This window comes from Salmo salar, unplaced genomic scaffold (genome assembly GCF_905237065.1).
Source record: "Salmo salar unplaced genomic scaffold, Ssal_v3.1, whole genome shotgun sequence".
NCBI lineage: Eukaryota > Metazoa > Chordata > Actinopteri > Salmoniformes > Salmonidae > Salmo > Salmo salar.
Window position 1 is genome coordinate 6027 of NW_025547841.1, and position 17316 is coordinate 23342.

General features: G+C 42.4%; 1 protein-coding gene across 1 annotated transcript; it reads left to right on the top strand.

Annotated features, from left to right (window-relative positions):
* The first annotated feature begins 450 nt into the window (after positions 1 to 450).
* On the top strand, positions 451 to 12403 carry LOC106595324 (angiopoietin-1). Its single transcript, XM_045711644.1, is given in 10 exon segments — positions 451 to 648; positions 884 to 1005; positions 1107 to 1348; positions 1986 to 2131; positions 2810 to 2830; positions 2832 to 2912; positions 6366 to 6449; positions 6451 to 6533; positions 10320 to 10450; positions 11412 to 12403. Coding segments are annotated over 10 exon segments (1236 nt in total). The 5' UTR covers positions 451 to 483; the 3' UTR covers positions 11573 to 12403.
* Positions 12404 to 17316: the final 4913 nt, after the last annotated feature.

The following is a 17316-nucleotide window of genomic DNA, read 5'->3' on the forward strand; positions in this document are numbered from 1 at the left end:
TGTTCATTTTGTCTATTCAAACAGACCCCATTTTAAAAGGAAACAAACACTCATTAAGATCAAACACTTAACAAGACAGAGGATAGAGTTTTGGTGATGCTGAGAATGGAACGATTTTTTGGAACGTTTTCTTAACGTTCTGAGAACGGGATGTATGTTTTTAAATAACATTTTTATAACATTCTCTGAACATTACAAAAGTTTTCTTGTGTTTTTTATGGAAAGTTTTCTTAACGTTCTTGGAACAATTTGAGAACATTACTTTAAATAGAACCAAGAGGAAACCTGTAGGAAACGTTATGCTGAAGTACTGAAATTCCCACAGAAGGAAGTTGTTTCTTAACGTTCTCTGAACTATGTGAGAACATGTTCAATGTTAAGCCAGTTGGAGAACATTCCTAGAAATTAAATGTGAGTGTGCAGAACACCCTGAGTCTGGCGAGAGAGGTAAATCCCTAAACATCCCTTCATACCTCTGTGTTTATGTGTCAGATTGAGAGATATGTGAAGGACAGTCTGAATGTGGAGATGGCTCATCTACAGCAGAGTGCTGTCCACAACCACACAGCTGCCATCTTGGATCTAGGCACCAACCTCCTGACCCAGACTGCCCAGCACACACGGAAACTGACAGACGTAGAGATCCAGGTGCAGTATGAATCATATACAAATATCCCTCTCCAAAGAACATTCAAGTGCATGTTATGATATCAGTAACACTTACTATTTAATCATGTAGCCTACTCAGCAATTATCCTCATTTGATTGGATGAATAGGCCTATGAAGTACATTAAAATACATGGTGCCACTTTTAGCCTATATAGATGTCTATACACTTGACTGGGTGAATATGAATGATAGTAACAGCTTCCTGATGGACAGGTGTTGAATCAGACCTCCAGGCTGGAGATTCAGCTCCTGGAGAACTCTCTGTCCACCAACAAACTGGAGACCAAGCTCCTCCACCATTCTACAGAGATCAGCAAGCTACACGACAAGAACAGGTCAAATCAACATGAATGATTTTCTTCCCATGAACAATTCTGTCTTGATTTATTGGCTGACTGACTGATCAACTGATTTTCAAATCACTTGTATTGATCAGGCTCTTGGAGCAGAAGATGCAGGAGCTGGAGTCTGGGCACCATGAGGAGCTGGTCACCTTACAGGAGGAGAGGTCCAGCCTGCAGCAGATGGTAGCCAGACAGAACAGTGTGATCACAGAGCTACAGACCCATCTGGACCAGGCCACTGGCAACAACAGTATCCTGCTTAGCCAACAACAGCAGCTCACTGACACCGTCAACAGTCTGCTGAAGCTCTGCTCTATGGACAGAGGGTCTGGAGGTACTGGATGGATACTGGGGCCAATGTTTCCTGTTACAGAAAGTATAAATAAAATACTCTGGGGTATGAATATCATAGCATAGATAGTAATTATTTGCAGGAAGAAGGAGTTGAATTTAAAAACTCTAGGTAGGGTTAAATACAACAGAGGTACTGGAGGATATATTGTGCCAAATGTTCACAGGTTTAGACAAGATATTCTCTGGGCACAGATAAAGCCTATAACTGGACTAAGAAGGCTGGACTAACCCAGTGAGCACCGGCTGATGTCCATGGGCGTTGAGAATAGGTTGAAACTTGGTCCGGACCGGCCTTAATTTCAATGTCCACATGTTCTAAGTTCATAAGAAGATGCATTCCAGAACATAAGAACCTGTTCTAATAGGAGCTGACCCAGTCTGGGCTGTTAATTACATAAGAACCTATTCTAATAGGACCTGACCCAGTCTGGGCTGTTGATTACATAAGAACCTGTTCTAATAGGAACTAACCCAGTCTGGGCTGTTGATTACATAAGAACCTGTTCTAATAGGAATTGACCCATTCTGGGCTGTTGATTACAAAGGATTTTGGATGCATTCAAATTGGAGCCTAGCTGATAATGTGTTTGCTCTTATTTAATTATCTATTTAAACAGTGGTCCCAAACAGCAACCTTGCCTTTAAGCAGAGCGATTCATCTCATGAGGAGAGAAAGTATCGGGACTGCTCTGAAATCTTTCAAGCTGGCTTCAACAACAGTGGAGTATATACTATTCACATCAACACACAGGAGACCAAAAAGGTACGGAAAACTTGATATTATCTTCAATAAATATTAGAGGGGGAAAAGAGATGTAAATTCTATTAGCAGAATGTGTAATATAGAGGCATATATTAGATGATATACGCAGGCCTGGCTTTACCTCTGCATGGAAACAGCAAAAACAGACATGAAAAAATAAAAGGCTGCACTTTTTTTGACTGTAACCTACTTTAGTTAACTTGCAAGTGAAGTGGCAGCAATTAATATACGGTACTCTAAAGCAGCTTGCCAAAAGATTCAACAACAATATCCCAGGAACATGTCAGGTATTGGCTGGCTGGCTGGCTGGGTGATATGCTGGAGCTGGAAATACTCTTGGCTGGCCTCTTCAGCACAGCTACACAGCAGATGTCCTCCTCCTCAGTAGTGTCCTGCCAAGCCGCAGATGGCTGACTGGCAACAGTGTGTTGCTGTCCATTATCAGCTGTGCTGCTGTCAGTGTCCATGGTTACACTGAGCTACGTCCCTGGGCTTAGGACACATTCCGTCATTGTGGCCTGACCATGGTACACAAAACTAAGGACCAGGGAGCCTCATCTACAGGAGTCACTCCTTTTACAGGAAACAGTCTTTATTGTCATGATATGCACTGCATGTGTGAGAGTAGTGTGTAAGCTACTCATGTCACTGTCTTTCTGTCTCTCTCCCTCTCTGTAGGTTTACTGTAACATGGAGGCAGCAGGGGGGAGGATGGTCCGTCATTCAGAGGAGAAAAGACGGAACCATGGACTTCCGGAGGACATGGAAGGAGTACAAGATGGTGAGGAGGACAGGGTGGGATATCCTCACAGCATTCTTCTGATGTTGGTGAATACATAGCACCAGGGATTAACATGGGTAATCAGGATCCCGGGACTGTACAGGTAACACTTTTCACGTTTACCCCCAAAAATACATGACAAGACCCGGGAAATTACAATAAAATTCCCCAATGTCTGCACTAATGAAATCCCTCAGCAAAAGATTAACATAAACATTTATTGGACATTATCCAAACAGGTTGTCACATGGAAGCCTTTAGTCTAGCATATTTGACACAAAGTCGCCATAAATTCAAAGCGCACGCATAATTGACACTGCCGGTCACGCTGGACTGCACACACGACCCGAATACAGTTAATAAACCCTACAGGAAACCCTACAGTATAGCCTATTAAAGAGCGTGTGTGTCACGGGTGTGCATACTGGTAGCGAAGTCAGGTGCAGGAGAGCAGAGAGTTGTGAACAGGCGCACACTTTACACTTTATTTAGGCAGGAGCAAACAACAGACGGACGCAACTGCGTCAAAACCTCCAGCAAAAATGGCAAAAGTGCAAAGCGCGAAAACAGTCACAAAAGCTATAGTTTACCAAAGAAATATACTTTGTGAAATAAACACGGATCATGGAAAACCAGCCTGGCGCGTCACATAAAACACGTAACACAAAACAATTCCACACAAAGACATGGGGACGGGGGGGACGGGACGGGACAGAGGAATATATAGCAGTGTAAACAGTCCTCGTTAAGATGCCTTGATATTTAAACTATTTCCACTTCCTCTCCCTGTTATTCATGAGCTAATCTGCTTTCTGTATAATCATCAACTTGATTTAGCCAAATATGGGAGATATTCTGTCATCGTTGAAGGAGGTTATCTAGCAAGTTTAGCAACTTTGGTCATTTGACTTTTGTTTGACTGCCGTTACAAAGAAACAACACTATACTCAGAGTGCGCTCTGTGGGGCTACTTCTGAAATGCGCTGGCGATCAAAGATAGAATAACTATCATGACTAAATGTACATTTAATTTGCTCTGAAATCTTTCCATAGTGGCGCAGCCAAGCCGACAAGGTGGCACAGCACCCCTCTTATTTGGGGAGAACCTTAGCATAGTGACCATCTTGGTTTTAAAAGGGCACGTCTGATTTTTGCAGTATTTCCCAGGACTCTCGAGATAAATAGGAATTATTCCCGGTATTGAAACTTGGTAGATTTTTGGGAAAATATGAATCTCTACATTGCAAAACATTCCACCATATGAATGTATATGTCAAACTACAACAGAAAAAGGAGCAAGTACAAACGCATAGCACAAAACAGACTTTGTGCATCCCAAGTGGCACCGTATTCCCTATATAGTGCACTACTTTTGACCAGAGCCCTATGGGGAAATAGGGTGCCCTATGGGACCTGGTCAAAAGTATTGTACTTTAAAATGAATATGGGCCATTTAGGACGAATCCACTGTGTTGCCACTGCCAGCCCCATTAGGCCTTGACAGAGCCCCGTGGCTAAAAAGGCCTTGGCCTCTGGGCTGAGCGAGAGGGGACTGTCCTCCTGTCAGGGGCTAAGGAAGTGTGGAGTATAGCCTGGCAAAGACGCTGGCATACAACGGGTATGTGTTGGCTCGGTGACCCCTCTTTTGGGAGTGTTTCATAATGACACTGATGGCCTCTGATTGAACACTTCTGAGAGAAAATGACAGGAGAGAGGAAACTGTTTAAGTTGAGTCTAAACATGGTGTTCTTAGATCACCATTCAAATGTTGATATATTGTAAAATGTCTCTGGTAAAGAAAGATTAATTCCACGGTCTGGTCTAGTACTGGTGCTGCAGAATCCAACCTATCGCTCTATATCTCTCTCTGTCTATATCTAAATCTCTATCTCTTTATCAATCAATCAAATGTATTTATAAAGCCCTTTCTACATCAGCCGATGTCACAAAGTGCTATACAGAAACCCAGCCTAAAACCCCAAACAGCAAGCAATGCAGATGTAGAAGCACGGTGGCTAGGAAAAACTCCCTAGAAACTCAGCAACCTAGGAAGAAACCTAGAGAGGAACCAGGCTATGAAGGGGGGCCAGTCCACTTCTGGCTGTGCCGGGTGGAGATTATAACAGTACATGGCCAAGATGTTCAAAAGTTCATAGATGACCAGCAGGGTCAAATAATAATAATCACAGTGGTTGTAGAGGGTGCAACAGGTCAGCACCTCAGGAGTAAATGTCAGTTGGCTTTCCATAGCCGATCATTCAGAGTTAGAGACAGCAGGTCCAGGACAAGGTAGCACGTCCAGTGAACAAGTCAGGGTTCAGTAGCTGCAGGCAGAACAGTTGAAACTGGAGCAGCAGCAGGTGGACTGGGGACAGCAAGGAGTCATCAGGCCAGGTAGTCCTGAGGCATGGTCCTAGGGCTCAGGTCCTCCGAGAGAAGAGAGAAAAGAGAGAAAGAGAGTTAGGGGGAGCATTCTTACACAGGACACCGGATAAGACAGGAGAAATACTCCAGATATAACAGACTGATCCTAGCCCCCCGACACAAACTATTGCAGCATAAATACTGGAGGCTATATCTATCTCTCTTATCTCTATTTCTCTATCTATATATCGCTCTCTCTCCATCTATCTACCTCTATCTATGTCTCGCTAGCTATATCTCTCTATCTATATCTCTCTCTCTATAGGGGCAGCAGGTAGCCTAGTGGTTAGAGTGGGGGGCCAGAAACCGAAAGGTTGGTGGATCAAATCCCCGAGCTGACAAGGTAAAAATCTGTCATTCTGCCCCTGAACAAGGCAGTTAACCCACTCCTAGGCCATCATTGAAAATAAGAGTTTGTTCTTAACTGACTTACCTAGTTAAATAAATATATCGTTATCTACTCATCTGTCTGTCTCCCTCAATTCACCACTGTCAAAAAATTGTAAAACAGAACGTAGTTATTTAAAAAAAGAGTAAAACACAGAACATAATTCTTTACAAAAAGAGTAAAACACAGAATATAATTCTTTAGAAAAAGAGTAAAACACAGAACAAAATTCTTTAAAAAAAAGAGTAAAACACAGAACAGAATTCTTTAAAAAAAGAGTAAAACACAGAACAGAATTCTTTAAAAAAAAGAGTAAAACACAGAACAAAATTCTTAAAAAAAAAGAGTAAAACACAGAACAGAATTCTTTAAAAAAAGAGTAAAACACAGGACAGAATTCTTAAAAAAAAGAGTAAAACACAGAACAGAATTCTTAAAAAAAGAGTAAAACACAGAACAGAATTCCTTTAAAAAAAGATATGACATTCATTATTTTTCTATAGCACCATGTGTTGCTGGGACAAGGCCCTGCGACAGACTAGTGTCCTGTCCAAGGGGTGTACTTGTACATCAAGCTGCCTTACACTACAAAAACAGAAGACAAGGCTTACAAGTGTTCCTGTGCTGTTGTGTTGTTGCAGGGCTTTGGGAGTCTGTTTGGAGAACACTGGCTGGGGAATGAGTTTGTGTTCCTGCTGACCAGTCAGAGGCCCTACAACCTGAGGGGTGGAAGTGACCGACTGGGACGGACAGCAGGCCTTCTCCCACTATGGCCGTTTCTACATCGGCAGCGAGAAGCAGAATTACAGGTAGGATACCAGCAATGTGTTCTGGGCCGTATTCTTAGAGTCTCACAGTAGGAGTGCTGATATCAGCTACAGATGTAGGATCTTAATTTGATCACTCTTTTGTTGCTGAGAATTTTCCTGCACAGAAGGAAATGCTAACTTGTGGTGTATTTGAGTTTTAAAAAGCTTCTAAAGTTTGTCATTTCCACTTTGAAAACCCAGACTTGATTTGCCCTAAAGAAAAATGTTTCAACCCCGACATAAATGTGCATTAATTAAAATCCACATAATAATTCTGATTTCCTGTTGCTGCAGGATTATTTTCCTGCTCTAGCAAACTGGCTCAAATTAAGATCCTACATCTGTATGTACCCTAAGCGGAGGAAATTAAGTTTTGTCGTATCTCTGCGCATTGTATCGTACCTACAGTACAGTTTTTAGGATCATAGGACATTCTCCACTAAATACGCCCACATTCCTACTTAAATAGTCACTCAACTACTCAACTGTGGTTGCCTATACTTGCTTGAGGACCTGCAGTATATTTTTAATGAAGTGGGAATGAGATATTGGACTTTGTTCTATCACTGACAATGATGTGCTTGGTGTTGTATTTCCATCACAGTAACGATGGAGAGGCACTGGTGGCTCTAATCATGATTTGTAATCAATGAATGTATACATTTTTCAGTTTGCTTGACTTCTTTGTCCATAACCTTCTGATTGAGGCTTCTAGGACTTCAGCAGATCATAATTCTTACTTTTTCATTTATTGTCTCTTCAAAAACATACTGGACAATCTTTTTGAGTTCTGGAATGGAATCAATTTTGGTCTCTAGATTCTTATTTCATGGCCATTCTGCAATACTTGTCATGGAGATGGTCCAAAACAAACTACTGTCACACAGCTTCTTAGGGGAAAGAGAGGCTCTGCCTCATTTCACAATGCCATTACTAACTAAATAAAATGTAAGATCGTAAAAGGGAATTATATATTTCCTAGAATGATAACCAGCAAGCTTTGTCTCAATCTGATTTAGTTCACCCACACACGGACGTGTGATCACACAAACAAACACACTTGTACCATTTGTTTTTTTACCTGGCTCACATTTTTACTAACCAGTTAAACAAAGAAGGATGGAAGGAAGGATGTACAAAGACCTATTAGAGTAACTCTTGAGTAGTATTGAGAGGGAGAGTAAACAGAGTCCATCAGTGGAAATTGAAAAGTAATTTACAGTACATAGCAGTCAGTATATACTGTGTTATCCATTATTGGGAATGTATGTAAATAAATACCATTATTTTAAACATGGCTTATAGAGGAAGATCACAGCCTTTAAAAGGAAAGCTATTCTATGGAGTGTGGCATTAAATGGGCCTACAGCTCAAATCCAATAAAATGTTACTGGTTGTGTACACAAGGCTTGTGTTCCTAGCTCCAACAGTGCAGTAATACCTAGCTAAATGCTTGTGTTCCTAACTCCAACAGTGCAGTAATACCTAGCTAAATGCTTGTGTTCCTAGCTCCAACAGTGCAGTAATACCTAGCTAAATGCTTGTGTTCCTAGCTCCAACAGTGCAGTAATACCTAGCTAAATGCTGGTGTTCCTAGCTCCAACAGTGCAGTAATACCTAGCTAAATGCTGGTGTTCCTAGCTCCAACAGTGCAGTAATACCTAGCTAAATGCTGGTGTTCCTAGCTCCAACAGTGCAGTAATACCTAGCTAAATGCTGGTGTTCCTAGCTCCAACAGTACAGTAATACCTAGCTAAATGCTTGTGTTCCTAGCTCCAACAGTACAGTAATACCTAGCTAAAGGCTTGTGTTCCTAGCTCCAACAGTGCAGTAATACCTAGCTAAATGCTGGTGTTCCTAGCTCCAACAGTGCAGTAATACCTAGCTAAATGCTTGTGTTCCTAGCTCCAACAGTACAGTAATACCTAGCTAAATGCTGGTGTTCCTAGCTCCAACAGTGCAGTAATACCTAGCTAAATGCTGGTGTTCCTAGCTCCAACAGTGCAGTAATACCTAGCTAAATGCTGGTGTTCCTAGCTCCAACAGTGCAGTAATACCTAGCTAAATGCTGGTGTTCCTAGCTCCAACAGTGCAGTAATACCTAGCTAAATGCTGGTGTTCCTAGCTCCAACAGTGCAGTAATACCTAGCTAAATGCTTGTGTTCCTAGCTCCAACAGTGCAGTAATACCTAGCTAAATGCTGGTGTTCCTAGCTCCAACAGTGCAGTAATACCTAGCTAAATGCTGGTGTTCCTAGCTCCAACAGTGCAGTAATACCTAGCTAAATGCTGGTGTTCCTAGCTCCAACAGTGCAGTAATACCTAGCTAAATGCTTGTGTTCCTAGCTCCAACAGTGCAGTAATACCTAGCTAAATGCTGGTGTTCTTAGCTCCAACAGTGCAGTAATACCTAGCTAAATGCTGGTGTTCCTAGCTCCAACAGTGCAGTAATACCTAGCTAAATTCTTGTGTTCCTAGCTCCAACAGTGCAGTAATACCTAGCTAAATGCTGGTGTTGCTAGCTCCAACAGTGCAGTAGTATCCAACAATACATAAGAATACACACACATCTGATAGCAAGATGTTGTCGATAGACATGGTCGCCCTGTTCATGGCTCCTAAGCAACTTTGCAGCTCTTCAGACACACTGGGTTTCAGAGAGCCAGGCTGCCTTCCATAACTACAGTACTTAATGTGACACAGAGTCACTGTACAGGAGCCAAACACCTGGTCACCATAGCAGCCAAGCCACATTAATGATCAGCCTGAGACTTTGATGGGTCAGATATATGACCACACAGAGGACCACAGATAAATAGAGACGTTATAATTGATGAACACCAGTGTTCAGGTCAAGTTCAATTGTGATATGTAGTAATTTATTTCATGATCTGTGTCATTCATAGTCGTGTAATAGATTAATTAATTGAACAATGTTTGTTAAATACGTTAAGATCATAGAAAATGTGGTTTCGTGCTGTGAGGCCTGATATGTTGAACTAATCAACCCTCTCAAAGTGACTGTTGTACTGTATATATAATGGTCTAACATAGACACAGTATTCAACATAGACACAGTATTCAACATAAACATAGTATACAAGACCACTGACTAAAAATAGGGTCTCTCTCTTCCGTGAATTATCCATCACCTGGTTCTGGCAAGACCTCAAAGATGTCTGACTCATAAACCACAGTTGGAGCTGCTGCTGCTTGACATGCAGTACAGTAGATAGGGACAAACAATGCAGGAGGGAGTGCAAAGGGTTCACAAGGAAGTACACATACAGCTTGAGACAAACGAGGAAACCGACAATGTCCTCATAAACCAGGATTTTCTTTATAAAAGCAACAGGTGTGATTGGTTTTAATATAGCGTACGAGAATTTCAAAGACACTTATTTGGAAGGGTACATATTCTTTGTAGTAGATTAGAAGAACAGTGTGGCGGTGAATTTATGTCCTCAAACGTTCACACAGTGAGAACAAGGGGAGGTACATTTTTGCCTTAAGTAACAATCTGTCTCATGTAACCATTTGAAACGAAACATATAATATTAAATGGAGTGTCTTGGATTTATGTACAGAATAATATGAAATGCTCTGAGACCAGGTTGCAAGGGGCGGTACATATTATTTTGATTAGAAGAACAGCGTGGTGGTGAATCTCTGTCCTCCAGCGTGCACACGGTGAGAACAAGAACAAAGCATTCTGCAGCAGCTAAAGGACACTAGCATTGTGCTTCTGCTTTATTTCCCTCTGTGTTTCCCCTGGCGACTGTGTCAGGCTGTTCCTGAAGAGTCACAGTGGAACGGCAGGCAGACAGAGCAGCCTGGTCATCAACGGAGCAGACTTCAGTACCGAGGATATGGACAACGACAACTGCATCTGCAAATGTGCTCTCATGCTTACCGGGGGTATGTCTGAGGTTAAAGTCCACATTAACCCCTAAACACATGCACTCTGTATGTACTCCTGTAGAACTGAAATGATTGGATAAGTAGAAGCTATAAGACAACAACAACCACCCACCCAGACTATGCTAGGTGAAGCATTTGTCATTTTGGTAAAACATTTTCAACCCATTGACCTCCCTGTCACCCTCACCCACTTTATCTCCGGTCTAGAAGAACTACAGAGCAGGCCAGAGCCAGTTAGTATGTATTCAGCATTGTTACTGACATATCAAAGCAGAGAATGGTATCTCAGCTGGTGAAGCCAGGTGGCAGCCCTCAGCATTTTACAGAATGATGGACACATGCCATGGCTGGTTTAGAAGTCCAGGGAACTGGCCAGCAGAATAAATCAAAATGACAGTCAAATTCCTATTAAGAATGAGAATCTACAATCTCATCAGGATTTAGATCCAGAATGTACATCAGAAAATACACAACAAACATACGTCTTTATCCTCTTATCAATGTCTAGACCAGCATTTCCCCCCCCCAAGTAGCTGGTCTAAACGTGTTGGGCTCACAGAGATTGTTGTAGACTATTTATGTTTTGTTAGTTGCCCTCATACTCCGCTCTCACCTGTAATGAAAGGTCAGAGGTCAGAATGGGGCAAAGCTATCCAAAGAGAGGAGTGCTGGAGTCTGCTCTAGTGTTGACATTTTTACATTTACATTTTAGTCATTTAGCAGACGCTCTTATCCAGAGCGACTTACAGTAGTGAGTGCATACATTTCATACATTTTTTTCTCTGTACTGGTCAAGTTCAATTGTTGACTACTTGGCGTTGCAACAAAGCTATCCAGAGATAATCAGAGGTTACAGGGAGGTCACACAGTGATGACTTTGATAGTTCTCTGATAGTGTAACATCAAGCCTAAAATCTATTTTCTTTGTTTCTCTCTGCCTTTCTCTCTATGCCTTCAGGTTGGTGGTTCGATGCCTGTGGACCATCGAACCTGAACGGGATGTACTACAGTCATGGTCAGAACATGGGTAAACTGAATGGGATCAGGTGGCACTACTTCAAAGGGTCTAGTTACTCTCTCCGTGCTACCACCATGATGATACGACCAGCAGACTTCTGAGAGGATCTTTTGGTGACTGTCGTTGGGTACGTTGTCCAGAGACATATTGGCATCATTAGCCATGTTTCCATCAAACAGTTTTTATGCGATAATGTACTGTCCTGTTGCATAAAAGAAAGTCACAACAGGTGTGACGGAAACACAAAATACAAGGTGGGATAATTGCTTGTACTTTGACTTGAGAAAAATTAGCAACATAATTTTGCTTTCTATGAGGAACTTGGATTCTGACTTTCTGGTGCTTACATGTCCTCTTGAAAGATATTGATTGTTTGAGACAGTATGCTTGAGCACCAGCTCTGCAATGAATCAAACTGTAGAAGTGGGTTACATGAAGAGGATATGAATGTAAGACTTGGTGCTTTTGAAAGACTTTCATTTGTCTCGCTTTCATTTCTCTTTTCATTTGACTCTCATTTGTCTCTCTTTTCATTAGTCTCTTTTCATTAGTCTCTTTCATGTATCTGTTGTGTATTGTTCTTCTATGGGTAAGGTATTCCTGTTAACACGTTGTGAATCAGTGTACTGCTCTCTTAGTCTGCACAGTGGGCAGAGATGCCTGATGGCCTAGACTGGATACACTTAAGAACACTGTTATGGATATTATTTGCCTATACAGTGGATTGCTGGTGTGTGTGTGGAGTGTACTGTGTTCTAAATCATTATGTTTAAGGCAAGGTGTCTAAGTGTGTCTCACCACACTTTAATATTTAATGGAATAGAGATAAATAATTGATGTCTTCACTTTCATGTAAGTTTTGTACTAATTTGCATCATCTATTGGGGCCTTTGTTGAACTTTGTGTCAATGACAAAAGTACTTTTTTTGTGCCATGAATTAAAAATATTCCCCCTAAAAGCAGTGCCAAGCATTTTTCTGCTCCATAAAGTAGTCCAACAAGCTAGACACTGCAGTGACTTCATGAACTTAGGTGATGTGAACTTCTGGCTCTGGGGTGGATTTTCCTATTGTTATGACGTTAAGGTCAGTGACAGACAGAGAGACATAACCATTCCATTCTATTCTGCAGGCTGCGTGTCAGGCAGGGAGGCTGTGGGTGGGAACCATTCTGAATGTCAGTATCGGCTACTCTTGCCAGATGGGACATTTTTGTCTCCACACACAGGTGTGTTTTAGAGATATGAAATATTTTATTTTTTAAATGGCACCTTTATTTAACCAGGTAGGCTAGTTGAGAACAAGTTCTCATTTACAACTGCGACCTGGCCAAGATAAAGCAAAGCAGTGCGACATAAACAACAACACAGAGTTACACATGGAATAAACAAGCATACAGTCAATAACACAATAGAAAAAAAGAAAGTCTATATACAGTGTGTGCCAATGGCGTGAGGAGGTAAGGCAATAAATAGCCCATAGTAGCAAGTAATTACAATTTAGCAAATGAACACTGGAGTGATGTACAGCTGCAGCGATCGGTTAGCTGCTTGGATAGCTGATGTTTAAAGTTAGTGAGGGAAATATAAGTCTCCAGCTTCAGTTATTTTTTCAATACATTCCAGTCATTGGCAGCGGAGAACTGGAAGGAAAGGCGGCCAAAGAAGGTGTTGGCTTTGGGGATGACCAGTGAGATATACCTGCTGGAGTGCTTGCTACGGGTGGGTGTTGTTATCGTGACCAGTGAGTTGAGATAAGGCGGAGCTTTACCTAGCAAAGACTTATATATGACCTGGAGCCAGTGGGTCTGGCGACGATTATATGTAGTGAGGGCCAGCCGATTAGAGCATACAGGTCGCAGTGGTGGGTGGTATATGGGGCTTTGGTGACAAAACAGATGGCACTGTGATAGACTGCATCCAGTTTGCTGAGCAGAGTGTTGGAGGCTATTTTGTAAATTACATCGCCGAAGTCGAGGATCGGTAGGATAGTCAGTTTTACTAGGCGGCGTGAGTGAACTAGGCTTTGCTGCGAAATAGGAAGCCGATTCTAGATTTAATTTAGGATTGGATATGTTTAATATGAGTCTGGAAGGAGAGTTTACAGTCTAGCCAGACACCTAGGTATTTGTAGTTGTCCACATATTCTAGGTCAGAACCGTCCAGAGTAGTGATGCTAGTCGGGCGGGCGGGTGCGGACAGCGAACGGTTGAAAAGCATGCATTTAGTTTTACTAGCGTTTAAGAGCAGTTGGAGGCCACGGAAGGAGTGTTGTATGGCATTGAAGCTCATTTGGAGGTTTGTTAACACAGTGTCCAAAGAAGGGCCAGATGTATACAGAATGGTGTCGTCTGCGTACATGTGGATCAGGGAGTCGCCTGCAGCAGGAGCGACATCGTTGATTTATACAGAGAAAAGAGTCGGCCCGAGAATTGAACCCTGTGGTACCCCCATAGAGACTGCCATAGGTCCGGACAACAGGCCCTCTGATTTGACACACTGAACTCTGTCAGAGACGTAATTGGTGAACCAGGCGAGGCAGTCATTTGAGAAACCAAGGCTGTTGAGTCTGCCGATAAGAATAAAGAATAAGAAAGATAGATAAGAAAGCCTTGGCCAGGTCGATGAAGACGGCTGCACAGTACAATCTTTTATCGATGGCAGTTATGATATCGTTTAGTACCTTGAGCGTGGCTGAGGTGCACCCGTGACCAGCTCGGAAACCGGATTGCACAGCGGAGAAGGTACGGTGGGATTCGAAATGGTCGGTGATCTGTTTATTAACTTGGCTTTCGAAGACTTTAGAGAGACAGAGCAGGATGGATATAGATCTATAACAGTTTGGGTCTAGAGTGTCACCCCCTTTGAAGAGGGGGGATGACCGCGGCAGCTTTCAATCCTTAGGGATCTCGGACGAAACGAAAGAGAGGTTGAACAGACTGGTAATAGGGGTTGCAACAATGGCGGCGGATAATTTTAGAAAGAGAGGGTCCAAATTGTTTAGCCCAGCTGATTTGTACGGGTCCAGGTTTTGCAGTTCTTTCAGACCATCTGCTATCTGGATTTGGGTGAAGAAGAAGCTAGGGAGGCTTGGGCAAGTAGCTGCGGGGGTTGCGGAGCTGTTGGCCGGGGTTGGGGTAGCCAGGAGGAAAGCATTGCCAGCTGTAGAGAAATGCTTATTGAAATTCTCGATTATTGTGGATTTATCGGTGGTGACAGTGTTACCTAGCCTCAGTGCAGTGGGCAGCTGGGAGGAGGTGCTGTTGTTCTCCATGGACTTTACAGTGTCCCAAAACCTTTTGGAGTTAGAGCTACAGGATACACATTTCTGTTTGAAAAAGCTAGCCTTTGCTTTCCTGACTGACTGCGTGTATTGGTTCCTGACTTCCCTGAACAGTTGCATATCGGGGGGACTATTCGATGCTATTGCAGTCCGCCACAGGATGTTTTTGTGCTGGTCGAGGGCAGTCGGGTCTAGAGTGAACCAAGGGCTATATCTGTTCTTAGTTCTACATTTTTTTTAAATGGGCATGCTTATTTAAGTGAGGTGGTGAGGAAATTACTTTTAAAGAACGACCAGGCATCCACGACTGACGGGATGAGGTCAATATCCTTCCAGGATACCCGGGCAAGGTTGATTAGAAAGGCCTGCTCGCAGAAGTTTTGCCATTTATGAATGTGTTATTCAATGCATTTCTATGGGCTTTAGCAGCCAAAATCAATATTTAATAATTTTTTTAATTTATTTTGGGGAATACCTAAAGGGGCCCTAAAATTCTAAATCAAATAGCTAAATGATCCATAGTATGACCACCTTAAAACAATTCCATATATCAGTTTACACCCCCCCACCCATTGTCCTAGACTCTAAAGAAATAAACATTTTGGCCCTATTGCTTCTAAATTTAAATTCAATAATCGGACATCTATTTGGCAGTAGCTTAGTACTGATTATAGGACACAAGAGTTGGTTCAACTTTTTAAAGCTGTTTTATAACATTTCAAGTTCAAGAATGGTTGGTAGTTTGTAAAGTCACATTTCACAATTCAAATGTTTATTTTATTCCCCCCCAGGAAACAGTGGTTGACCTGACAGGTAAAATGCCTTAGTTGTTTTTGTGAAATACTATAAATACCAGGTTAAAATAATTTCAAGTTTTACCATTTGAAGTGAAATGGATTGAGAGTTGAATTGAGTGAAATGAAAGGTCTTAAGTATTAATGAATAATGGGCTGCTGATGGTATTTTTTTCTCTGGCTTTGCTTGATCTTTTCGATATTAAATCAAATGTATTTGTCACATGCGCCGAATACAACAGGTGTAGACCCTACCGTGAAATGCTTACTTACAACAAAGCAGTTCAAGAAATAGAGTTAATAAAATATTTACTAAATAAACTAAAATAAAAAAATGGAATCAAGCAAAAAGTAACACAAATGTACATAACAATAACGAGGCTATATACAGGGGGTACCAGTACCAAGTCAATGTGTGGGGGTACAGGTAGTTCGAGGTAATTTGTAAAGTGACTATGCATAGATAATAAACAGCGAGTAGCAGCAATGTAAAAACAAATGGGGCCATACACACTACCCTCTGTAGCGCCTTACGATCAGATGCCGAGCAGTTGCCAGCTGTAGAATTTTTTGAGCATCTGGAGACCTATGCCAAATGTTTTAAGTCTCTTGAGGGGGAAAAAGTGTTGTCATGCCCTCTTCACAACTGTCTTGGTGTGTTTGGACTATGATGGTTTGTTGGTGATGTGGACGCCAAGGAACTTGAAAATCTCAACCCGCTCCACTTCAGTCCCATCAATGTTAATAAGGGCCTGTTCACCCTTATTTTCCTATAGTCCATGATCAGCTCCTTTGTCTTGCTCACATTGAGAGAGAGCTTGTTGTCCTGGCACCACACTGCCAGGTCTCTGACCTCCTCCCTATAGGCTGTCTCATCATTGTCGGTGATCAGGCCTACCACTGTTGTATCGTCAGCAAACTTAATGATGGTGTTGGAGTTGTGCTAGGCCATGCAGTCGTGAGTGAACAGGGGAGTACAGGAGGGGACTAAGCATGCACCCCTGAAGGGCCCCAGTGTTGAGGATCCAATTGGGACAATTGTGCACCACCCTATGGGACTACCAATCATGGCTGGTTGTGATACAGCCTGGAATCAAACTAGGGTCTGAGATGCAGTGCCTTAGACCGCTGTGCCACTCAGGAACCCCAAATACAGTGCAGAGCCAGCCAGGAGCTGAAACTAGAGTCTTCTTGTTGCCTACCCTTACCACCTGGGGGCGGCCCGTCAGGAAGTCCAGGATCCAGTTGCAGAGGGAGGTGTTTAGTCCCAGTGTCCTTAGCTTAGTGATGAGCTTTGTGGACACTATGGTGTTGAACGCTGTAGTCAATGAACAGTAATCTCACATAGGTGTTCCTTTTGTCCAGGTGGGAAAGGGCAGTGTGGACTGTGATTGAGATTGCGTCATCTGTGGATCTGTTGGGGCGGAATGCGATTTGGAGTGGGTCTAGGGTTTCTGGCATGATGGTGTTGATGTGAGCCATGACCAGCCTTTCAAAGAACTTCATGGCTACCGACATGAGTGCTACGGGGTGGAATTCATTAACTTCTTCAGGCTATTGGGCAGTATTTGGAAGATTGGATGAATGAGGTGCCCAATGTAAACTGCCTGTTACTCAGGCCCAGAAGCTTGGATATGCATGTAATTGGTAGTATTGGATAGAAAACACTCTAAGGTTTCCAAAACTGTTAAAATAATGTCTGTGAGTATAACCGAACTAATATGGCAGGTGAAAACCCGAGGAAAATCTGTCCAGACATTTGTTTTTCTA